Source organism: Neospora caninum, chromosome II (genome assembly GCF_000208865.1).
Source record: "Neospora caninum Liverpool complete genome, chromosome II".
NCBI classification, from domain to species: Eukaryota; Apicomplexa; class Conoidasida; order Eucoccidiorida; family Sarcocystidae; genus Neospora; species Neospora caninum.
The window spans coordinates 1622237-1639017 of record NC_018387.1 but is presented as its reverse complement, the minus strand read 5'-3'; the positions used below and the strand labels follow the sequence as shown (position 1 = coordinate 1639017).

The window sequence follows — 16781 nt, the reverse complement described above, 5'->3', positions numbered from 1 at the left end:
AGGTTTTCATGTGTGAACTGAGAAGGCTGGAAACTGGATTGGGTTGCGCCGTTTTTTTCAAATGTTGTTGTCCCTTGCTGAGAGGACGCACTCTTTCGAGTGTGTGCCGTAACTCCTGCGGATCTCAGTGAATCACACAATCTGAGCGGCAAGCACTACCCTGGGGCGCCAAGATGTAAGGGGCGAGCGACACCTAAAGGCGCTGTTCGTCGTCGAGTTGAGTACGTGCGAAACACTGGAAACAGAAAAAAGACGCTGCGAGGGCTCGCCTGACGTGCAGTGCTGGCTAGACAGCGACTGCCACACTTCCTATCTGGCGGGCTACGGTTTCAGCCTTTCACGTCCCACGCCTTCAGAAAAGGCGAGGCAACCACCGTGGATCCCCGGAATTCCCGAGAGGCGCGTGAGGTTAGAACCAGTGCTTTCTCGCCAGTATCAGCGAAGCCTGGCGCTCTCTTCACTTAGAGAGGCTGTAAACCTTCTGTAAACGTTTCCGGGAAGCCGGGCGCTGCCCAGTTGTGGAAAGACAGGATCTTGAGACAGTCCAAAATCTGTGAAAGTCCTCTTGCTCCGTCTCAACTGTCCGTCCTTCAAACCGCCCTTCTCGTGTGGGGCGTGTAGGCAGCCACATACCACCCAGAGATGTTCGCGATCGCTTTCGCATCCCCGCGCTTCCTACGGTTTCTGGCCTTTTTCTAGAGCAAGCATTTTTGGTACGAGTTAGGAACAGAAGGCGCAGGCACTTAAGACGAAAACTCCCGAGGGTTTTTGTTAGCGCTCGGGTGATGTGGACTAGAGTGCTTTCGTCCCTCGCACGCGATTCATGAGACGGAGTTTTCCGTTTTTTCGTTTCCTGTTCAAAGGCCGCAACCCAAGTATCCTTTCGCGTATGAACCTCCTGTGCTTCCGAGGCGGCGCTCTCGGAACTCCCCGAATAGATTGGAGACACCAGGACGAAACTGGAAAAAGTTGCTGACACACTCGAAGTGCCTGCCGTTTTGCCTCGCGTCGATGGTGCGCCTCTCTCCGGACAGCTGCCCGTTGAGAGAGCGATCGTGCGTTTGTCTTGCATTGAATCTGTTCGAGGAGTTGCAACACACAAGCGGGCCAAGGCGGGCTCGATCCACACTGGACTAAAAGTGCTTTCCACGCTCAATTCGGCTTTTTCCCTCGAGTGCTCACTGATATGTACAGACACTGCGCATGCGCCGTGTCTCCGAACGCGCGGTGTTTTTGTCGTTTTTGCCATTCCACGAGAACCTTCCCGTAAACCTTGTGTGAAGATCCTTTTCGCTAGCAACACACTAAGCGTCTGTAGATTAGTCTAGCTGCCCCGTCTCTCTCTCTTCCCCTTTTCTGTCTCGCTCGATTTCTCTTCAACCGCTTCGGACCGGCGCGCGCGCATGCAGCCTCCACAAAGCGACTGGCGAAACGTGTTGTCTCTCTGTGTAACCGCCGTTCCCTCGCCGTACGACCTCTTCTTTTCTCCGTTTAGCTTGCATTTAGTCAACACACAGTTGACGACACGCGGTAGGACTGTTCTTCGCCGCCCGCCCGCCTTTCCCGTTCGAGCATTGGCTTTTTAATCGGACACGACCAGCCGTGCCCAGTTGGTTCTTCTCTGCTTCTCCTCAGGCTCTGCTTCTCCCTCGTTCTTCCCTGCTGTCTGTACAGTGCGTGGTTCTCCTTAACGGACGCTGTCAAGTCTTTCGTCTCCCCCCTTCATCCCCCTCGATTTTCCGGATGCCCGCACGCCTTCTTGTCGGGGCCAGCAACCGCCGGGTCCTTTTTCTGCTGCTCTTAATTTCTCGGCTTCTCTGCTTTTCCAACTCGCCTCGGTGTCTTTGTCTGGCTGCACGCTCTTCCTTTGCTGCCCGTCTCCTCTCCCGTCTGTCGTCCTTCTCTCTCCGGTCTCTTCTCTCGCACTTCCTTCTCTCCTCTCTCCCCTTCCCTCTCCTTCTCTCCCCTTCTCTCCCTGTTTTTCTCTCCCCTTCTCTCCCTGTTCTTCTCTCCCCTTCTCTCCCTGTTCTTCTCTCCCCTTCTCTCCTCTTCTCTCTGTCGCGGGCGCGTCAGGCCGTGCGGACTCCAGGCACTGAAGTCGGGGGTTTCTTCCCGTTCTGACGCGCTCCTCCCCGATGCCTCGAAGGCTGTTTGTGTCGGCGAGGCGGGGCGGGTGGACGCAGGGCGAGCGAACGAAGGCCAGGACTGGCCCGAGCATGAGGAAGCCGAACACCCGTTCCGCGGGGTCGATTCGAATGTCTGCCTGTTTGGAATATGACTTCGCTCCTCTCTCTGGCCTTCCTCTCTCTCCTGGCCTGCCTCCTCTCGGCTCTCGTTTGCCCCGGGTACGCGCTCGCCATCCACAGAGCCTTCCCCCGCGCGCCTCGCAGTGATAGACTGACGTCTCCGTCTGCAACTCGCTTTTTCTCCGCTTCTCGCTCCGACCGTCTGAGCTTCTCTGCTGCCTCAACACGTCGGGTTCCTCTTTGTTCTCTCTTCGCTTTCTCTCCCTCTCCTGATTATCCGTCTCCCTGGCCTTCTCTGCCGTTTTCTCCTTCTTCTTCTCCTTCTTCTTCTTGTTCATGCTTTATTGCGAGGTCAGGTTGTCGGCCAAGTTTGGCTTGGATTTCTTCCGCCCCTGCGGCGGAACGGGTCGTTTCTTGCGCCGACCGCGCGAGGCAGAAGCGACGCTTTCCTCGCCGGACGGAACGCGCGCTGACCCGCACGTTTCTCGGCCCGCTACCCATCTCCTCTCTCTTCAACGACCAAAGCCTGGCGAGTCGCCTTTTTTCTGAACGCTCGAACGACGCGAGCCAGGCAGCGAGAGACCACTGGAGAGCGCCGACAAGCGATCCGCTCTTTCTCCAGCGCAAGATCCAGGTCGGTTTTCAGGGAATTCGAAGGAGACAGAGAGGCTTCCGTCTCACGCAAGATGGCAGACGGTGGCCGAGGTACACAGACGCCGGATCGCGCACGTCCCGTGGGGTCGCGCACTTGGTAGAACGCAGTGTCTCGCCTCCCGATCGACGAAGAGCCGGAGCCTCGCTCTTCTTTGGAGACGCAGATTTGGGTGCAAAGGGCGAAGCGAAGGGAAGGCACGCAGGGGAGAAAAGAGAGGAAGCGAGCAGGAGCGCGATTCACAGACACAAGGCGAAGCGAAGCCGTACCGGAATTGGCAGCTTCCAGATGAACGTTGCGCCGCCGGGAACAGCCTTCGAATCCAAAGTGTTTGAGTGTCGACAAAATCCCATTGACACCATGCCGGTGAGCCTTCCCACGTTTCGTTTGTCTGCGACTGGGTATCCTTGTGCGCTGCGTCGAGGGTTTGCGTTTCCTGGTTTTCTCTGTCTCCGAAGCGGTCGATCCCTCTGTGCCTCCTCAGCCCCCCGCTGTCGCGACAGCCTGTGTCCGCGTTTCTCCCTGTCGCGGTCTCAGACAGGATTCGCGGAGCGGCTGCTCGTTTCATTCGGATGTGCCTCCATTGACATTATACGAATGACGGTTTTCCTCGTGAGTGTCTCTCAATAACTCGCTCGCATGCTTCGTCTTTCTCCTGCCTGGTGCGCATCCTCTGAGCCGCGGCCACGCTTCCGTCACCCCGTTTCTTCCGGTGTTCTTGCATTGCCGCCTCGTCGATCACGGACTTCTTCCCGGCAGCCGAAAGTGGGTTTCTCCCTCTTGTCTCTTTGCATTTTTCGCTTCCTTCTCTCTTTTTCTCTCCCGGCCTTTGCAGTGGGAACATGTCGTGCCGTTCTACAAGGTTCACAAAGAGGAAGACAATTTCTGGCTCCAGTTCCTCAAGGGTAACTGGACCTACGTGGATGGGCGGAAAATGTTCGACAAACCCGCGGGTACGAAAAACGCAGTCAACGCGCGCGTCTGTTCAAAGAGCACAAATGCTCGCGGTCTGTATGGCACGCATTTCGTTCGTTTGAGACTTCGCGCTCGCCGCCTCACAGTCGTCGGCCGAGGCCCTCGGCGACGATGCAAAACCCGACCACGCCTGGCCTTCATCATAATGCTGCGTGCACATATCTGGCCATACGCATACCTCATCTATGGAGTGATACACAGAAAGACACATAAAAACATAAATGCATATATATACATATATATATATATATATAGAGAGAGAGAGAGAGAGATGTGTAACCTGCAAATATGGACCTGCTTATAACTCCATTCATTCCTACATCCATAGACACCTGTACACCGACAAACGCATACGTGTTTACAACGCCATGTGCAAATGTATGTGTGGGTAGGGTAGAGCATGGGTACACACAGACGGGTGTGATTGTTCCCTCTTTCTTTCCATTTGTTTTTTGGATTGTTTGCAGGCCTCATCGACGGCGGGCCGGGTGTCTACGACGGCATGGGCACAACACTGCCTTTGAATCCTCTCGCGAAAGATCGGCAAAGAGCGGAGCCTCGCCCTCAGCACCTGGATCACGGCGTTCTGTTTCGCGAAACCTTCGACAGACCTCACCGAATCATCTTCGACCGCGTACCATGTGGAAACTCAGACGTCTACTACGGTGAGTCCCCGCTCTCGTCTCCACATCTCACCCTTGTTCCGCCGGGAAATATGCTTGCACTCTGCATAAAATTTGCGATATATATATATATATATGTTTTTCTTTGCATGCATGCGTATGTTGTTAGACGGCATGCCCGTGGATCTTTGACGGGTCAACTGCGTGGATGTGAGAGTTGACGTCTCCAGCTCTGGAGGCAGCTCGATGGGCAGGATCGGGTTTCAAAAGGTGGGGTTGTTTTTCTCTTGAAAAGGAAACTTTTTCGTCTCTTTGTAAAGATCAGCCACTCAGGCGAGAACCAGGGAGGTCTGCCGCCCGTCCAGGGTTAGCTCGTGCATGCGCTCTTGCGTGGCCGATCGAGGAGGATTCAAAGCCCCAGCCTTTTCGTGATTCGTTCAGGCGAAACCGACATCGACTTGGAGGAGAGACTCTGGGGCGCCTTCCATCACAAACGGGCAACTGAAGAAGGCTTTCCAGATTCAGGCAAGCGCAGGCAGCGAAGACCCTCCTGTCTATCCGAAAGTCCCCAAGAAGAATGAACAAAGGAATGTCGACAAAAACGAACTCTCGAGCAGCAGCTGTTCACACGTTTTCCTTGTGGTTCTCGGCAAGGCTCCTTCAACACGCAAGTGCGACCTAGAGAGCTTATCGGCGCGATACTTCCTACGCAATCCATTTGGCCTACGCGCCGCTCCACACATGTTGGAAACAGACAAAGATATGTATATGCACATCTCATCTAGGTACATATATATATATATATATTGTTTATCTGTTTCTCTCTAAATATCCATGTATTTACTATTAAGTCTTGGTTCGCACTGCATGCAGCTATGCGCAGATGTGGGAGTCACTGCGCGTGGATTTGTCTTTTCGTTTTTTTAGGATGGAGAAACATTCTCCCGCAGTATGACATGAACGAGATGCCGAATCCGTGGACCCACACAAAGGGCGAATTTATGGTAAGGCCCTGTTGCTGTCGTCGCCTTTGCCTCGCACCTCGGATGACTTGGTGACACAGTCCTTCTCTTCTTCCGCTTTTTCTCGGGAACGGACAGTGCGTCTGTCGTAAGGAAAGGAAGACACGCGTTCTCTGGAGTTAACACACATATCTGCCACGACGCGTGCATTTCCCCACAGTCACTCTCTCCGCGTTCTCGTCGACGCCTCACACCCGCTTCTCGGGGAGCCTGTCCGTCGCGTAAAAGAACGAGAGTTGTTTCCACGCGCTCAACCCCGCTAGTCAAAAGAAAACCTGGCATCGTCCCACCGATGTGCATATATATATATATATATATAATCCAGATGTATGTGAGTGTCTGTGGGTTCTGTTTTCCCTGTCTCTCAGGAAATGCCGTACGATTCGCGAGACCCGTCGCCTGGGCCTCCAGTTGCGCCGATCGAGTTCGACCTGGCCGCCGCAGGGCGCTTCGGAGGCTACTTCCTCGACCCTGGTTGGACGCGACATTTCGGTAGGCTTTTTGTGTGTCCGCGCATGCAGTCCGCACCCCGGGTTTGCGCCGAAACAGCCTCTCTCAGGTTGCTGCCGTTCCGGTGCGAAGCGCCCCCGCTGCTTCGCCACTGAGTGGTTCCGGGGAAGAACCCCGGTAGCTTGCTGTGTCCCCAAAGTCCGAAGGGACAGGCAAACGCACTAGGGCTGCGCATGCGCGACGCTGTCTGCCGGAGGACAGGAGGGCTCTCCGAAGCGCGTGCGTGTGTCGCGAAACGTGAGCGGACAGAAACGAGAGGCTGACACAAGGCGACCTTCGTCGTCCGAGCTGTTTTCGCAGCCAATGTGCAGGTGTGCGCGAGCTTGGGAATCTCCTGCTTTGAGGGAAAACGTGCCGCGTGTCTCGGACGTTTCTCGTTTCGACTGGCTGCAGATTACGTCGAGCAGTACAACGAGATGCAAAGATGGCTCCAGGAGGAACAGGAAGAGCGCGAAGAGAGAGAGGACCAAGCTCCAGCGGAGACCCAGGAGGGTGCTTCCAGTGGCAGAGAGAAGAAGAAGAAGAAAAAGAGACGCCGCCCGCAGCTGCTCGACAAACCCATGTTCCGCGAGGCCTACGAGAGAGGCCAGCTGATCATCAAATCTAGATAGTGAGTTTCCCCGACCATCCCACGAAAAAAAGACCTGTGTATGTTCTCGGGCCGCGTGCGCGTGCATGCATGCGTATTTGCTTCGTTTCAAGCAGTTGCAACCCGCATTGTCTCTGTCTTCTCTGAGCTGTGTGGATGTCTCTCCCTGACAGTGCGGCAATCCGCTCGCTGTTTTGGGTGGAGGAGTCCCCTCTCGGAAAGGGGGGGGGGGGGGCCAAAACTGGCATCGCCGCATCAAAAACTGTTCCTCCTCTTGTGTGACTGCATGTGAGTCGAGTGCTTCCTGTGATAGGGACGCGTTAGTTTAGGCTTTTGTGCCCTTTCCTCGAACTCTCGCGTCGAGACAACTCTGAGGGGAGATGTCGGCGCCAGCTCTGGTCGCGCCAGAGAGCCGCAGAAAGGCCCGGCCAAGCGTTCGCTCCTTTTGCAAAGTCCAGTTCTCTCTCTGCGACACGACTTCTCGCTTCGGCCGGTTTCCGGTGCATTTGGCTCTTCATCACGCGACGGGGCCTGCCGCGCTGTTGGTCGTCGGCGTCGCTCTCTCCAACGTCTTTCCCGTGCGTGCTGAATGGGTGCCCTTTTCGCCTTCTCTTCAAACGTGCAGTACAGACGGGCACGGTGTTGCGAAGGAGCGCATCTTAGTGGGGTTGTGCTGTCGCGAAACCGTCCCTGCGCTCGTGGACGTGGATGCAAGCGGACGGTTGGGTCCTTAACGAGATCGGGCGCGTGCATGCCGCTCTGCTGATTTTCAGCTCGGACATCCGGAACCACCCTGTGTACAAGAAGGCGATCTACGAGGGGGCGACGCATCAGTCAGCATGCATTGCGGCCGATCGCGCCACAGCAGACACAATTGTCGACATGTGGAAAGGAAAAGAAATCGCGAGCGATCTCCCCAAAGCTGCTGGATATGACCATGAAGGCGGCGGGAAGTGGAACTGCGAAGACGGAGAAGGCCAAACAATTGCCATCAACATGTTCGGGGAAGATCTGGTCCCCCATGCCAATTGGTGAGCTGTGGCAAGCGCGGGATCCACGCGGGCTTGGAGGCGATGCCGCCGTACCGATCCATGCCTTACTCTGCGCATGCATGCATGTATCTGCCGCATCCGATTATGGCGAGTCAGTCTCCCTTTGCACATTCGCTGCTTTGTCGCGAAGTCTTCAATTTACACACCTGTCGCCATGCTAAGGTATTTTTTGTGTATCTTTGCCGGTTTTCCATTCTGACCACCCATGTATATCTGTATAATCATATATATGCATATATGTATATATGTATATATGTAAATGTATATGTCGACATCGTTTACATCCCTGCCCTCCACATCAAAGTCACAGGTTCATATATATATATATATATATAGATAGATAGATAGATAGATAGATAGATAGATAGATAGATAGATATAACTTGGTCGGTTCCTGCCGCTTTTTCATATGTTTGCGAGAAAGCCCACTCTCGAGAGAGTATGCAGGACTCAGTCGCTGCGTCTATACTGCCTGCATGCCTTTTGTTCTCTTGGAAGAAACGCACTGTCCACTCACTTAGACACAGGAACTTCTCTTTGGTTGGAAAACGCGTTCCGTCGGTAGTGCTGGCTCTGCAGCTACATGTCCCCGAAGATGACGGTGCACGAGATGGCGGAGATGTGGCACTTCTGGATGACTGAGGCGCATCGAGAGGGCCGCTACACAGACTTTCACTCGGAAATCGGATGCTATTCCGACATTGAATACGAGGACCGAATCTTGAGGTAAGCCAGTCGCACTGGAACCGTTGTACCCCTGATGCGAAACATGTGGAGACGCGACATATCGGTGTCGCAACAAACCGGGTAGCTGCGAGGGAAACACTCCGCCAGAAAATCCAGTTTCCCAGCTACCCTATACACCTGTATATAAATATATATATATGTATGTTTATGTGTACATATATATACATATATCTGTATGTGTGTAGCTGCATCTAGATGTGTATACATGCAAGGTGTAAAGCTTAAGGGATATCGGTTTGTCTTATCTCTGAATGTTTGGAAACGCTTTGTTCGGTCCACGGAACGGCAACTCGGACTTCCTGTCTCAATCTGGGCATGTGTGCCGGGGAAACACATTTCTGCATCGAGAGCATGCATGCGAGTGAAACGGAGGAGTTGAGGGCCGTGACGGGGAAACGCATATGTACGCAACCGAAAGAACAAACTCCATCTCCACGGACGTGTGGAAATAAGACGCAGGGGCACCTGGAATCCCAGAGCGGACCGCATGGGCGAACCGGAAAGGTGCGAGGATCCAAGGAGCGCTTTTCTGTCGATTAAAAGGGATGTGCCCGCCTGCTCGGTAGAGAATCGGAGCTCTGGACAGTTAAAAAACCCGTGACTCCGTAGCACGAGAGAAGTTCGATTCGGACAACCGTGCTTAATCCCTGGTTGGTGTTTGTGTTCAGGAAACGGTACCCTCGATTGATGGCGCTGTACCGGCCTCTGTGGTCTCATCGCAAGTACGGCGATGAATTTGGCGATGCTGTGCGCCCGGACGAGGTATGCCTGGTTGATCGCCGTTCGTGTTTGTGGTGCGTAAAAGCGATTTTCTGTGTTCCTTGCGAAAAGAGTCTTTCTGAAACTCAACCGTCTGCTGTACCCATGACAGGTTTCTCTTCCGCACCAGGGGCTCCATTTCTCTGTGTCTGATGAGACCTGTGGATGTTCCCCTCTTCTCCCCGCACATTATCTGGTTTCCCTTCACTTTGTCTCGGTCGCCGGAGCCGCATCCTTTGCTCTCCTCCTCCAGGCTCATCGGCAGGACGCGTATGGGGATCGGCGCGCCGCGGCTGGCGGCGTGCCCATCGCCGTTTCTTCTGTCCTAGACTTGTTCCTCTCCCGAGCCACTCTAGCGCACGCGTTTCGCTTTTCGTTCACATCCATGGTAGAATGTGTGGGCTGGCTGCTTTTCTTCTGCCTCGTTCTCTCTAGTGTCGCGGCGGTCTTTCCGTTCAGTGCGAGATTCGCCGGCAAAAACCCAGAACGGCAAGCGGCTCTGCTGTTCGGGCGCTTCTGACTTCCCGCTTTTGCCCCTCAGGCGCCTTCGGACAAAGTGCTCAGCGAATTCGGCGCTCCGTTGATGCCGCCGTCTGGGCTCCTGCGTCGCGCAGCGTCTCGTGTCAGGCGGGATAGCGGCGTTCACGTGAACAGTTCGTGGCTTTCGCTGGAAGAGGAACTGCAGGGAGGAGATGATCTGGATTTAGGAGACAGGGATTTGCTTCTTCTGCGGAGAGCACGCCTCTCCGGGCATGCCTTGCTCTCCGGTGGAGCTGAGACTTTGGGCAGAAACGGGGACCGACTGGACGGAAGCCACGGGAGCACGGCGACAGTCGCGCCTCGTCCTCAGGGTCTGCGCGGAAGGATCGATGAGAGAGAAGAGGAGGGAGAAGAAAGGGCGGAAGAGGAGCGACCAGAAGTCGTCACGCCGCGGAAACGAGACGGGAGATTTGGCGCAGAAGAGGATAGGGAAGATGGATACAGCCGACGAGGGAGAACGGAGGATGCAGAAGCTTCTGAATCTTCCGAGAGAGACAGAACGGGAACAGAAAGCCAAGGGGATACGGTTCGGAACGGGGCCCTACCAGACGAACAGAGAGAGTATGACGACTGGGGCGACACAGGCGACAGTGCTGCGGAGTCGGTCCAGCAGCAAGTAGAGAAGGAAAATGTGAACTTTTTGGACGAATACGACGACCTGTGGTGGCTCGACCGCGGGAACGCCTACGGGCTCTCCACTCCCGCGTATCAGAGCCCAGCCACGGCGACACACGTGCTCCGAACGTCGAAAGAAGAGGACAGGAAGAAGCGGAAAATGCGATGAAAGGATTGCGAATGCGTGTGCTGCCTCAATGGCATAAACTGAAGGACGCAAGGCAACAAATGGAACAGGTTTCTCCAGTCGCTACCCTGACGTCGTCCAAGCCATCCGTAGAGCCTGAGTGCGTATATGTCTACATGCACAAATATGTACACATGCATGGATGCAAATACACTGGTGGCCGGATAGCATCAGACATAGGTACATCCTCATACATGGATGAACGGTCATTTTCCAAGTTTGTCTTTGAGGGGAAACGCGTGTGAATGCATGTCTCTCTACCTTATACGTGCGCGTGCAAAGGGAGGCGCACGCCCCCCCCCCCCCCCCCCACAACGTATTGCCTGCGATCAACATGGAATCTCTGCCCGCGCACGTGCCTATTATTCCGCATCCCTTGGCGTTGTCGAGAAGCAGGTAGCAGCCGAGGAAGCCCTATGGCCGCGGACGACCTGGCACGTGCGACGGCCTAGGGTCTAATTCTTCACAACTGTTCGGGATGACTACGGTGTCCCTAGAGTTTTCTTTGTTCGTGGTTCGTTTTTTGAGCATGAAAGGAAGGCACACGTGTGGTGATCCAGTGAAACGTGGACGGCACGCCGTAGCGTAGCCTCGTCCCCGTCTCTTGTTCCCGAATCCTGTCTTGATTAAGTACCTTCCTTTTTTCCCACCTATGGCATCGTCGCACCGCTCGTACAGGCTGGAGCTCGAGCGAGGCAGACAGAAAAAAAAACGATTCAGTGCCAGTGTGCCACAGGTTTACGTTGTTGAACACTGGAAGTCGCAAGACAATCTAGGGTCACGGCAGGTAGGCAGCACAAGGGTGGAGACTGCCCGAAACCCACTTTGGGGCCCGGTACAACATGCAGCACGGGTGTGAAGATCACAGCTTGGCAGAGTACGCGAAACCTTCAAAGCGGGAATCTTCCCCTTTTCGGTCGGACTTGACAGAAGCGAAAGAGCGTCGCACAGCTACAGGAACTGAAGCGGTTTGCACGAAGGAGCTTGAGTTTGGCAGATCTCAGAGAGAAGGGAACAAAATACGAAAACGCGCTTCCCGGCCAAAGTCGAGGCACGAAATTTCTTGGAACAAAGGACCTTCGTGCCCGTCGGGACTGCCTTCTCGCGTCTTCTCTGCCTCGTGCATCTCCCGGAACGGGGTTCCTCAGTAGCCTACATAGAACGTCGAGAGGAGCAGAGTGCTTGTCATCGCATGGTGATAAACGGATTCCTAGGCGGACCCGCCGCAGGAAATAACACGGCTCGTTCTCTGCCCAGTCCAGGCACCCAGGAGCACTTACCACTCAATGTCGGGGCAGGCCGCGGACCAAACTCCAGCACAGGGCCTTGCGGCATCGGCTGGTACGGGCGCCGGAGGAGTGGCGTTGACCCTGGGAGTGTGTATCGGTAGCGAGGCAGCGCAGGAGTAGGAAAAGGCGAGACAGACGGTGTCGCTGGGAAAGGCCCCGGGTACTGCGCGGGCCCATAGTAGTGAGGGGATCCAGCGGGCAGCGGACTTCCGACGAGACGGCGCCCGGGAGGCCCTCGAGGGCCAGGAGACAAGGACCTGGGATAGGGCTGACCGTTCCGCCACCGGGGCCGTGGCCCCGAGGGACTGCGTGGCGGAGTTTGGCGAGGTCTCCGCAGTCGACCTGGCGGCGAATGACAATAGGCTGGAGAGGTTCTCGGCCGCCGTCTCGCGCGCCGCTGATGGGACGCTTCAGCTGAGGCAGCGCGGCGGCGACGGTCCCCTGGGTGTAGCGAGCGGCAGCGGCTAGGGTGCCTGTTTCCTGAAGAACGCGGGCCTCGAGGCAGGTGACCAGGAGGACCGGGAGACTGGGAAGTGCGCCGAGGCCGGTGACCAGGAGGACCGGGAGACTGGGAAGTGCGCCGAGGCCGGTGACCAGGAGGACCGGGAGACGTTGAAACGCCCGGAGGCCGGTGACCAGAAGGCAGGCGGCTTTTCCTAGGTGGCGGATGGCAGTGCGGTTGAAGAGCAGGAGGGCGGCCTCGCCACGACGGTGTGCCCGGAGAAGGCGAAGAACTACAGCTGTGTTGCTGGCGTTTGCGGTGGACGATCGCTGGCGGAACATGCCTCGGAGACTCACATCGTGGTTGAGAGCAGCCTCGAGACCGAGGGCTACAGGGCCGGCTTCTCCCGCTTATGTGGCGGGGCCCAGGAACGTGTGTCCTTATGACTGGAGCACATTGGTCGTCGTCACTGTCACTGCTGCTACTCGAGTGAGTGTCAGGCTCGACAGCAACGCGACCTTTCCTCGCCTTGCGCCTGCTCTTCTCTTGTCGGCCTGCTTACAGAATTCTCAGAGCGAATGGCCACGCCTTACCAATAGAGTGACATTGTTTTCCCGTCTCGAGAGACGCGCACAAGACCCCGCCTTTGCGGAAGACATCCCTGCAGGTCGTGGAGCCGTGAACATGGTGCCCGTGGTGAGAGGCGGGTCCCAGTTTGGGCCAAAGTCTGTTTTGCCGACGAAGCTTCATTCCGGTCCGTGACAGAGAAAAAGGTAAGGATTCACGCACCTGTATTGATGGAAATTTGGCACGTGTTTGCCACGGGGTTCTCCACTGCTGTCCGTTGCTGCGTATCCGCGTCCATAGGGCAAGACGCGTGGCACGGATTTGAATGACTGGTGTGCGTTGCCGTAGATGTCTTCGTGGGAGGAAGCACGGATGTCGCGGAGCCTCCTGCTACGGGCCCGACGCTGATCGGCCCAGTGCCGACAGGCCCAGACGTGGCGCATAGATTGCTTCCACATCGATCACAGCCTCCGCTGTCCACTGAGCAGCAGCCGGGAGCGATCGGGATACCCACAGGTGGAGGGCGGCACTGACCGCCTGCCACGCAGCCTACAACCGGGGGCCCGCCGGGATCACAGGCGACCGCAATGGGAACAGGCTCGCCCCCGCAGTGCCCGCATCCTGCGCCGCACGTGCCGCCGGCCACCGTGCAATGGATGTGGGAACCAAAGCCTGGAAAGATGGAGAATCACAGAACACAGAGGCGTGACTGAGAGCAGCCGAAAAGACTGCAGCGAAACAGAGAAGAGAGATTAATGTTGACCCAATTTTCCCCCTTTCGCAGCGTGTGCCACGCAGGACGCGTCGGCCCTGGACGGAGTGCCTCCTACGAAGCAGGCCTCAAAGGGGTGCAAAATGTTCATGCGGTTGTACTTGGACTCAGCAACAGAAGCAGATCACATCGCGGCCAGAAGCTTAGCTGAGGCACGAAATTGGTGGTGTAGCGATGAGAGCGGCGATGTCCTGGGGATGGGTGGCGTTCCGTGCGCGGTGCGCCCCTCCGTTGTAGTCTCGTGGCAGATCCAAGGTTGCACAATAGCGGGGGCGAACACTGACACAGAATGATCCAGCTAGTGAAAGATCAACCCAGTTGAGGTAGAGAGGCGTAGCTGATTATCCCCCAGAATTCTATTCAACTGAAACGCGTTATTGACGCTTACAACAAACTTCAAGACAAGCCCAAATAATAATCATCTCGCCAAAGATCGCGAACAGGCCTACGACCGCGCTGTTAATGTGGCACACAAAGCAATGAATCGCCAAAGCACTTTTGCCCACGCAGCGTTGAAAAAACTGGCTCGAAAGTTGGTTGCTGTCTATCGGCAGTGCACGAGAAGGATGTGCGGCGCGACTGCAGCCTGAACGAAGCGGAAATAGTCGGGCCGCCTGGAGAACGAGACAACTGGCAAGCGTTCCATCATCTTCACGGTTTAGTACCTCAAGCAGTAAATCAGGATGGGCCAACAGCGTGTGGACAGATGACCTGATGCAGCGGTCGCGTGGTGCCCGGGGACGGAGGCAGCAATTCGCGGAGGGGCATAGTGCACATAGTGCATTCGCGACACAAATCACAAGTCACAAAACATCCAGTGGGAGAGCTGTATTCTATGCGGAGAGAAAATTTTAAGGCCGCTTCCTCAGGACGAACTGCTTTTGAAACACATCGGCGCATGACAGGGAAGAACTCTGCTGTGGCTCACAACGAAATGACGCGTGTTACGCACCCCCGCCCGTGTGCATCCTTTCGCTTCACTGCATCGGATAGTCACGGATAATCTGGAGGCTAAGGGCCCCGCGCACAGTTTGGGAGGGATACTACCGACGGTCGACTAGTCTACCGTCCTACTACGACAGGCCACGATGGCTCCAAACTCTATCCTCTCTCTCCCCTTTCGCGGGAAGTACATACGTTAAAACAAGCAAAACCTGCCCCTGTAGGCGACTGTTGGTAACGAACTGCCTTGCAGCCACGCAGGCCTGATTCACGGCACCTGCCAAAGGTGCACAGTGAACTTGAGCCGTGAACTTGTTGACCAACCCGAGGGAATCGCTCACGAGCATGCCACCTGCAGAATCAGCCGTGAAGGAATCAGACAGCATCGCGATTGAACTGCAGTTTCCAGTTCCGCACATTGGTGTGGAATCACGGCCAATTACGTTGTGGTAAAGGACTGACGAAGAGGTTTCACAGACTACCGCGTCCTACCGGTAATGATCGAAGTCTCGTGAACGTCGACAGCGATTACTCGCGATCCCCTCTCTGTACTAGCACTACGACGCTGCCTTGCAACAGTTGTCACGCTGCAGCCCTAGCAAGTGGCCCCTGTCGCTTTGACAAGTACATCTGTGTGTACACGTTCCGTACAACGAGCAATAAACGTTGTGTGAGTGTCTCAGTTGTGTTCCAGAGCGGCAGCAGCTCCCATTATGTGATGGTCAGTTTCCTGAGCCATTGATCAACTCTCGCACCTACAGTTTCCAAGCCACTAAAAGCAAATGCGAGCTCTTAACAGCAGCTGTGATATTAAGTCATTTTCAACCGCACCGTTCGTGGAACTGCACTTACACACGCCAGCAAAGGCCAGAGTGGCTAGTATCGAGAAACCGAAGACAAAGTGCATGACCCCTGGATGAAACGGGTTTCGGGCCTGAGAGAATCACAAGAGCCAACGCGATAACAAGCGCTTCTTCACGAATAACAAGTAAAACAAGCACCGGAGACGAACATGCGGCAGGAGTCAGTCGGATGAACCCAAGAGGATTCCGTCTCTCTGTGTAAGCACCACTACAGAGTGAGACGCAGCTGCTCGCTGGGTGTATATCCGATGGAACATCGAAATGCAGCGGCATGGTGTTTCTGGGAAGACAGATGGAATTGATCCAGAACAATGAGCGCTCAGAAAACGACATCTACGATCTAGAGGACTGTGACAGATATCTGTGTGCTGCGCAGGGGCACACGTTGTGTGGTGCCGGTGAAAATCTGAAGACTGCAGAACCGTAACGTGAAATTGCGTGTTTCACTGGAGTGCAGGTCAAATCTGTACTTACGTGCTTCGCTGCGACAATCATGCGCCAAATGTGAAGGATAAGTATGGCAAATGAAGAGATATAGACAACTGGGAGCCATACAGATCCCAAGGCGTTTCCAGGGGCTGACCAAGTAAGGGGAATGCTACTGGGAATCTTGGCAACCCCTTTGATATTGAACATGTCTTTTACCCAGAAGATGGAGATATAGGTCTCATGAAGAAGAGTTAAAAGTGTGTCTATGACGGGGACAACAAAGGGGCCCCTGAACCACCAGGCGCCATGCATCTCGGCGCGGCTGGGTGGCAAGATGCATGGGAAGGTAATTCACCAAACCCCGACCGCTTGAGATGATTGCAATGCCAAGGGGGCATCGCCGACAGATTTCAGCTGAATCTGGCGAATGTCACTCTTGCAGGGTTGGAGAGGGGCTTCTCTGGTGTGGTGCCGTTGAGAGAAGCCGGACTCGAGATGGTGAACCCACACCAATCGCAGTCCGGTCGAGGGACTGACGGGCAGCCGAGAGCTCCATGAGCAGAAGGGTAGATTTAGAATTCAGCAGTTGAGGCGACGATCGTGCATCCGTGCAGAGGAAATAAGAGAGAACGACTGCAGTACTGTCAACCGGATGTTGGCTGGCAGTCATTTTTAATCAACAGCTCTCAGGTAGAAGGGTAAATGTCCGCCACTCCCGGTGATTTGTGCTTCGATTGTTGGGGGACTGTAGGCTGCAGAGGGAATGCCATGGCATTGTGCGCCGACCGGCCTACACGCCGGTGTAACATAGCAGCTGTTGCTTCCTGCGTCTTTCCACGCTTTCAAAAGAACAGGGTGAGCTAATTAAACTCTGAGAAGTCTCCCTGATCCTGTTAGGGAAAGTGTCACAGCCAATGACCTCCCATCTACTCGCAGGGTGTCGGCGCAGACGCATTCGCT

At 55.3% G+C, this 16781-nt stretch overlaps 2 protein-coding genes across 2 annotated transcripts; one reads left to right on the top strand and one right to left on the bottom strand.

Annotated features, from left to right (window-relative positions):
* Positions 1 to 3186: 3186 nt before the first annotated feature.
* On the top strand, positions 3187 to 10499 carry NCLIV_006380 (conserved hypothetical protein; the record flags this gene model as incomplete). The annotated part of the gene is made up of 10 exons (XM_003880148.1): positions 3187 to 3264; positions 3734 to 3851; positions 4341 to 4538; positions 5424 to 5500; positions 5887 to 6010; positions 6422 to 6638; positions 7391 to 7648; positions 8249 to 8395; positions 9085 to 9178; positions 9717 to 10499. The coding sequence occupies 10 exons, from the start codon at positions 3187 to 3189 to the stop codon at positions 10497 to 10499; spliced, it is 2094 nt and encodes a 697-aa protein (XP_003880197.1).
* A 1301-nt stretch (positions 10500 to 11800) lies between these two features.
* NCLIV_006370 (conserved hypothetical protein) lies at positions 11801 to 15887 on the bottom strand (the record flags this gene model as incomplete). Its single annotated transcript, XM_003880147.1, has 6 exons — positions 11801 to 12657; positions 13038 to 13487; positions 13976 to 14043; positions 14725 to 14881; positions 15382 to 15463; positions 15867 to 15887. 6 exons carry the CDS (start codon positions 15885 to 15887, stop codon positions 11801 to 11803), a joined length of 1635 nt encoding a protein of 544 aa, XP_003880196.1.
* Between the last annotated feature and the right edge of the window lie 894 nt (positions 15888 to 16781).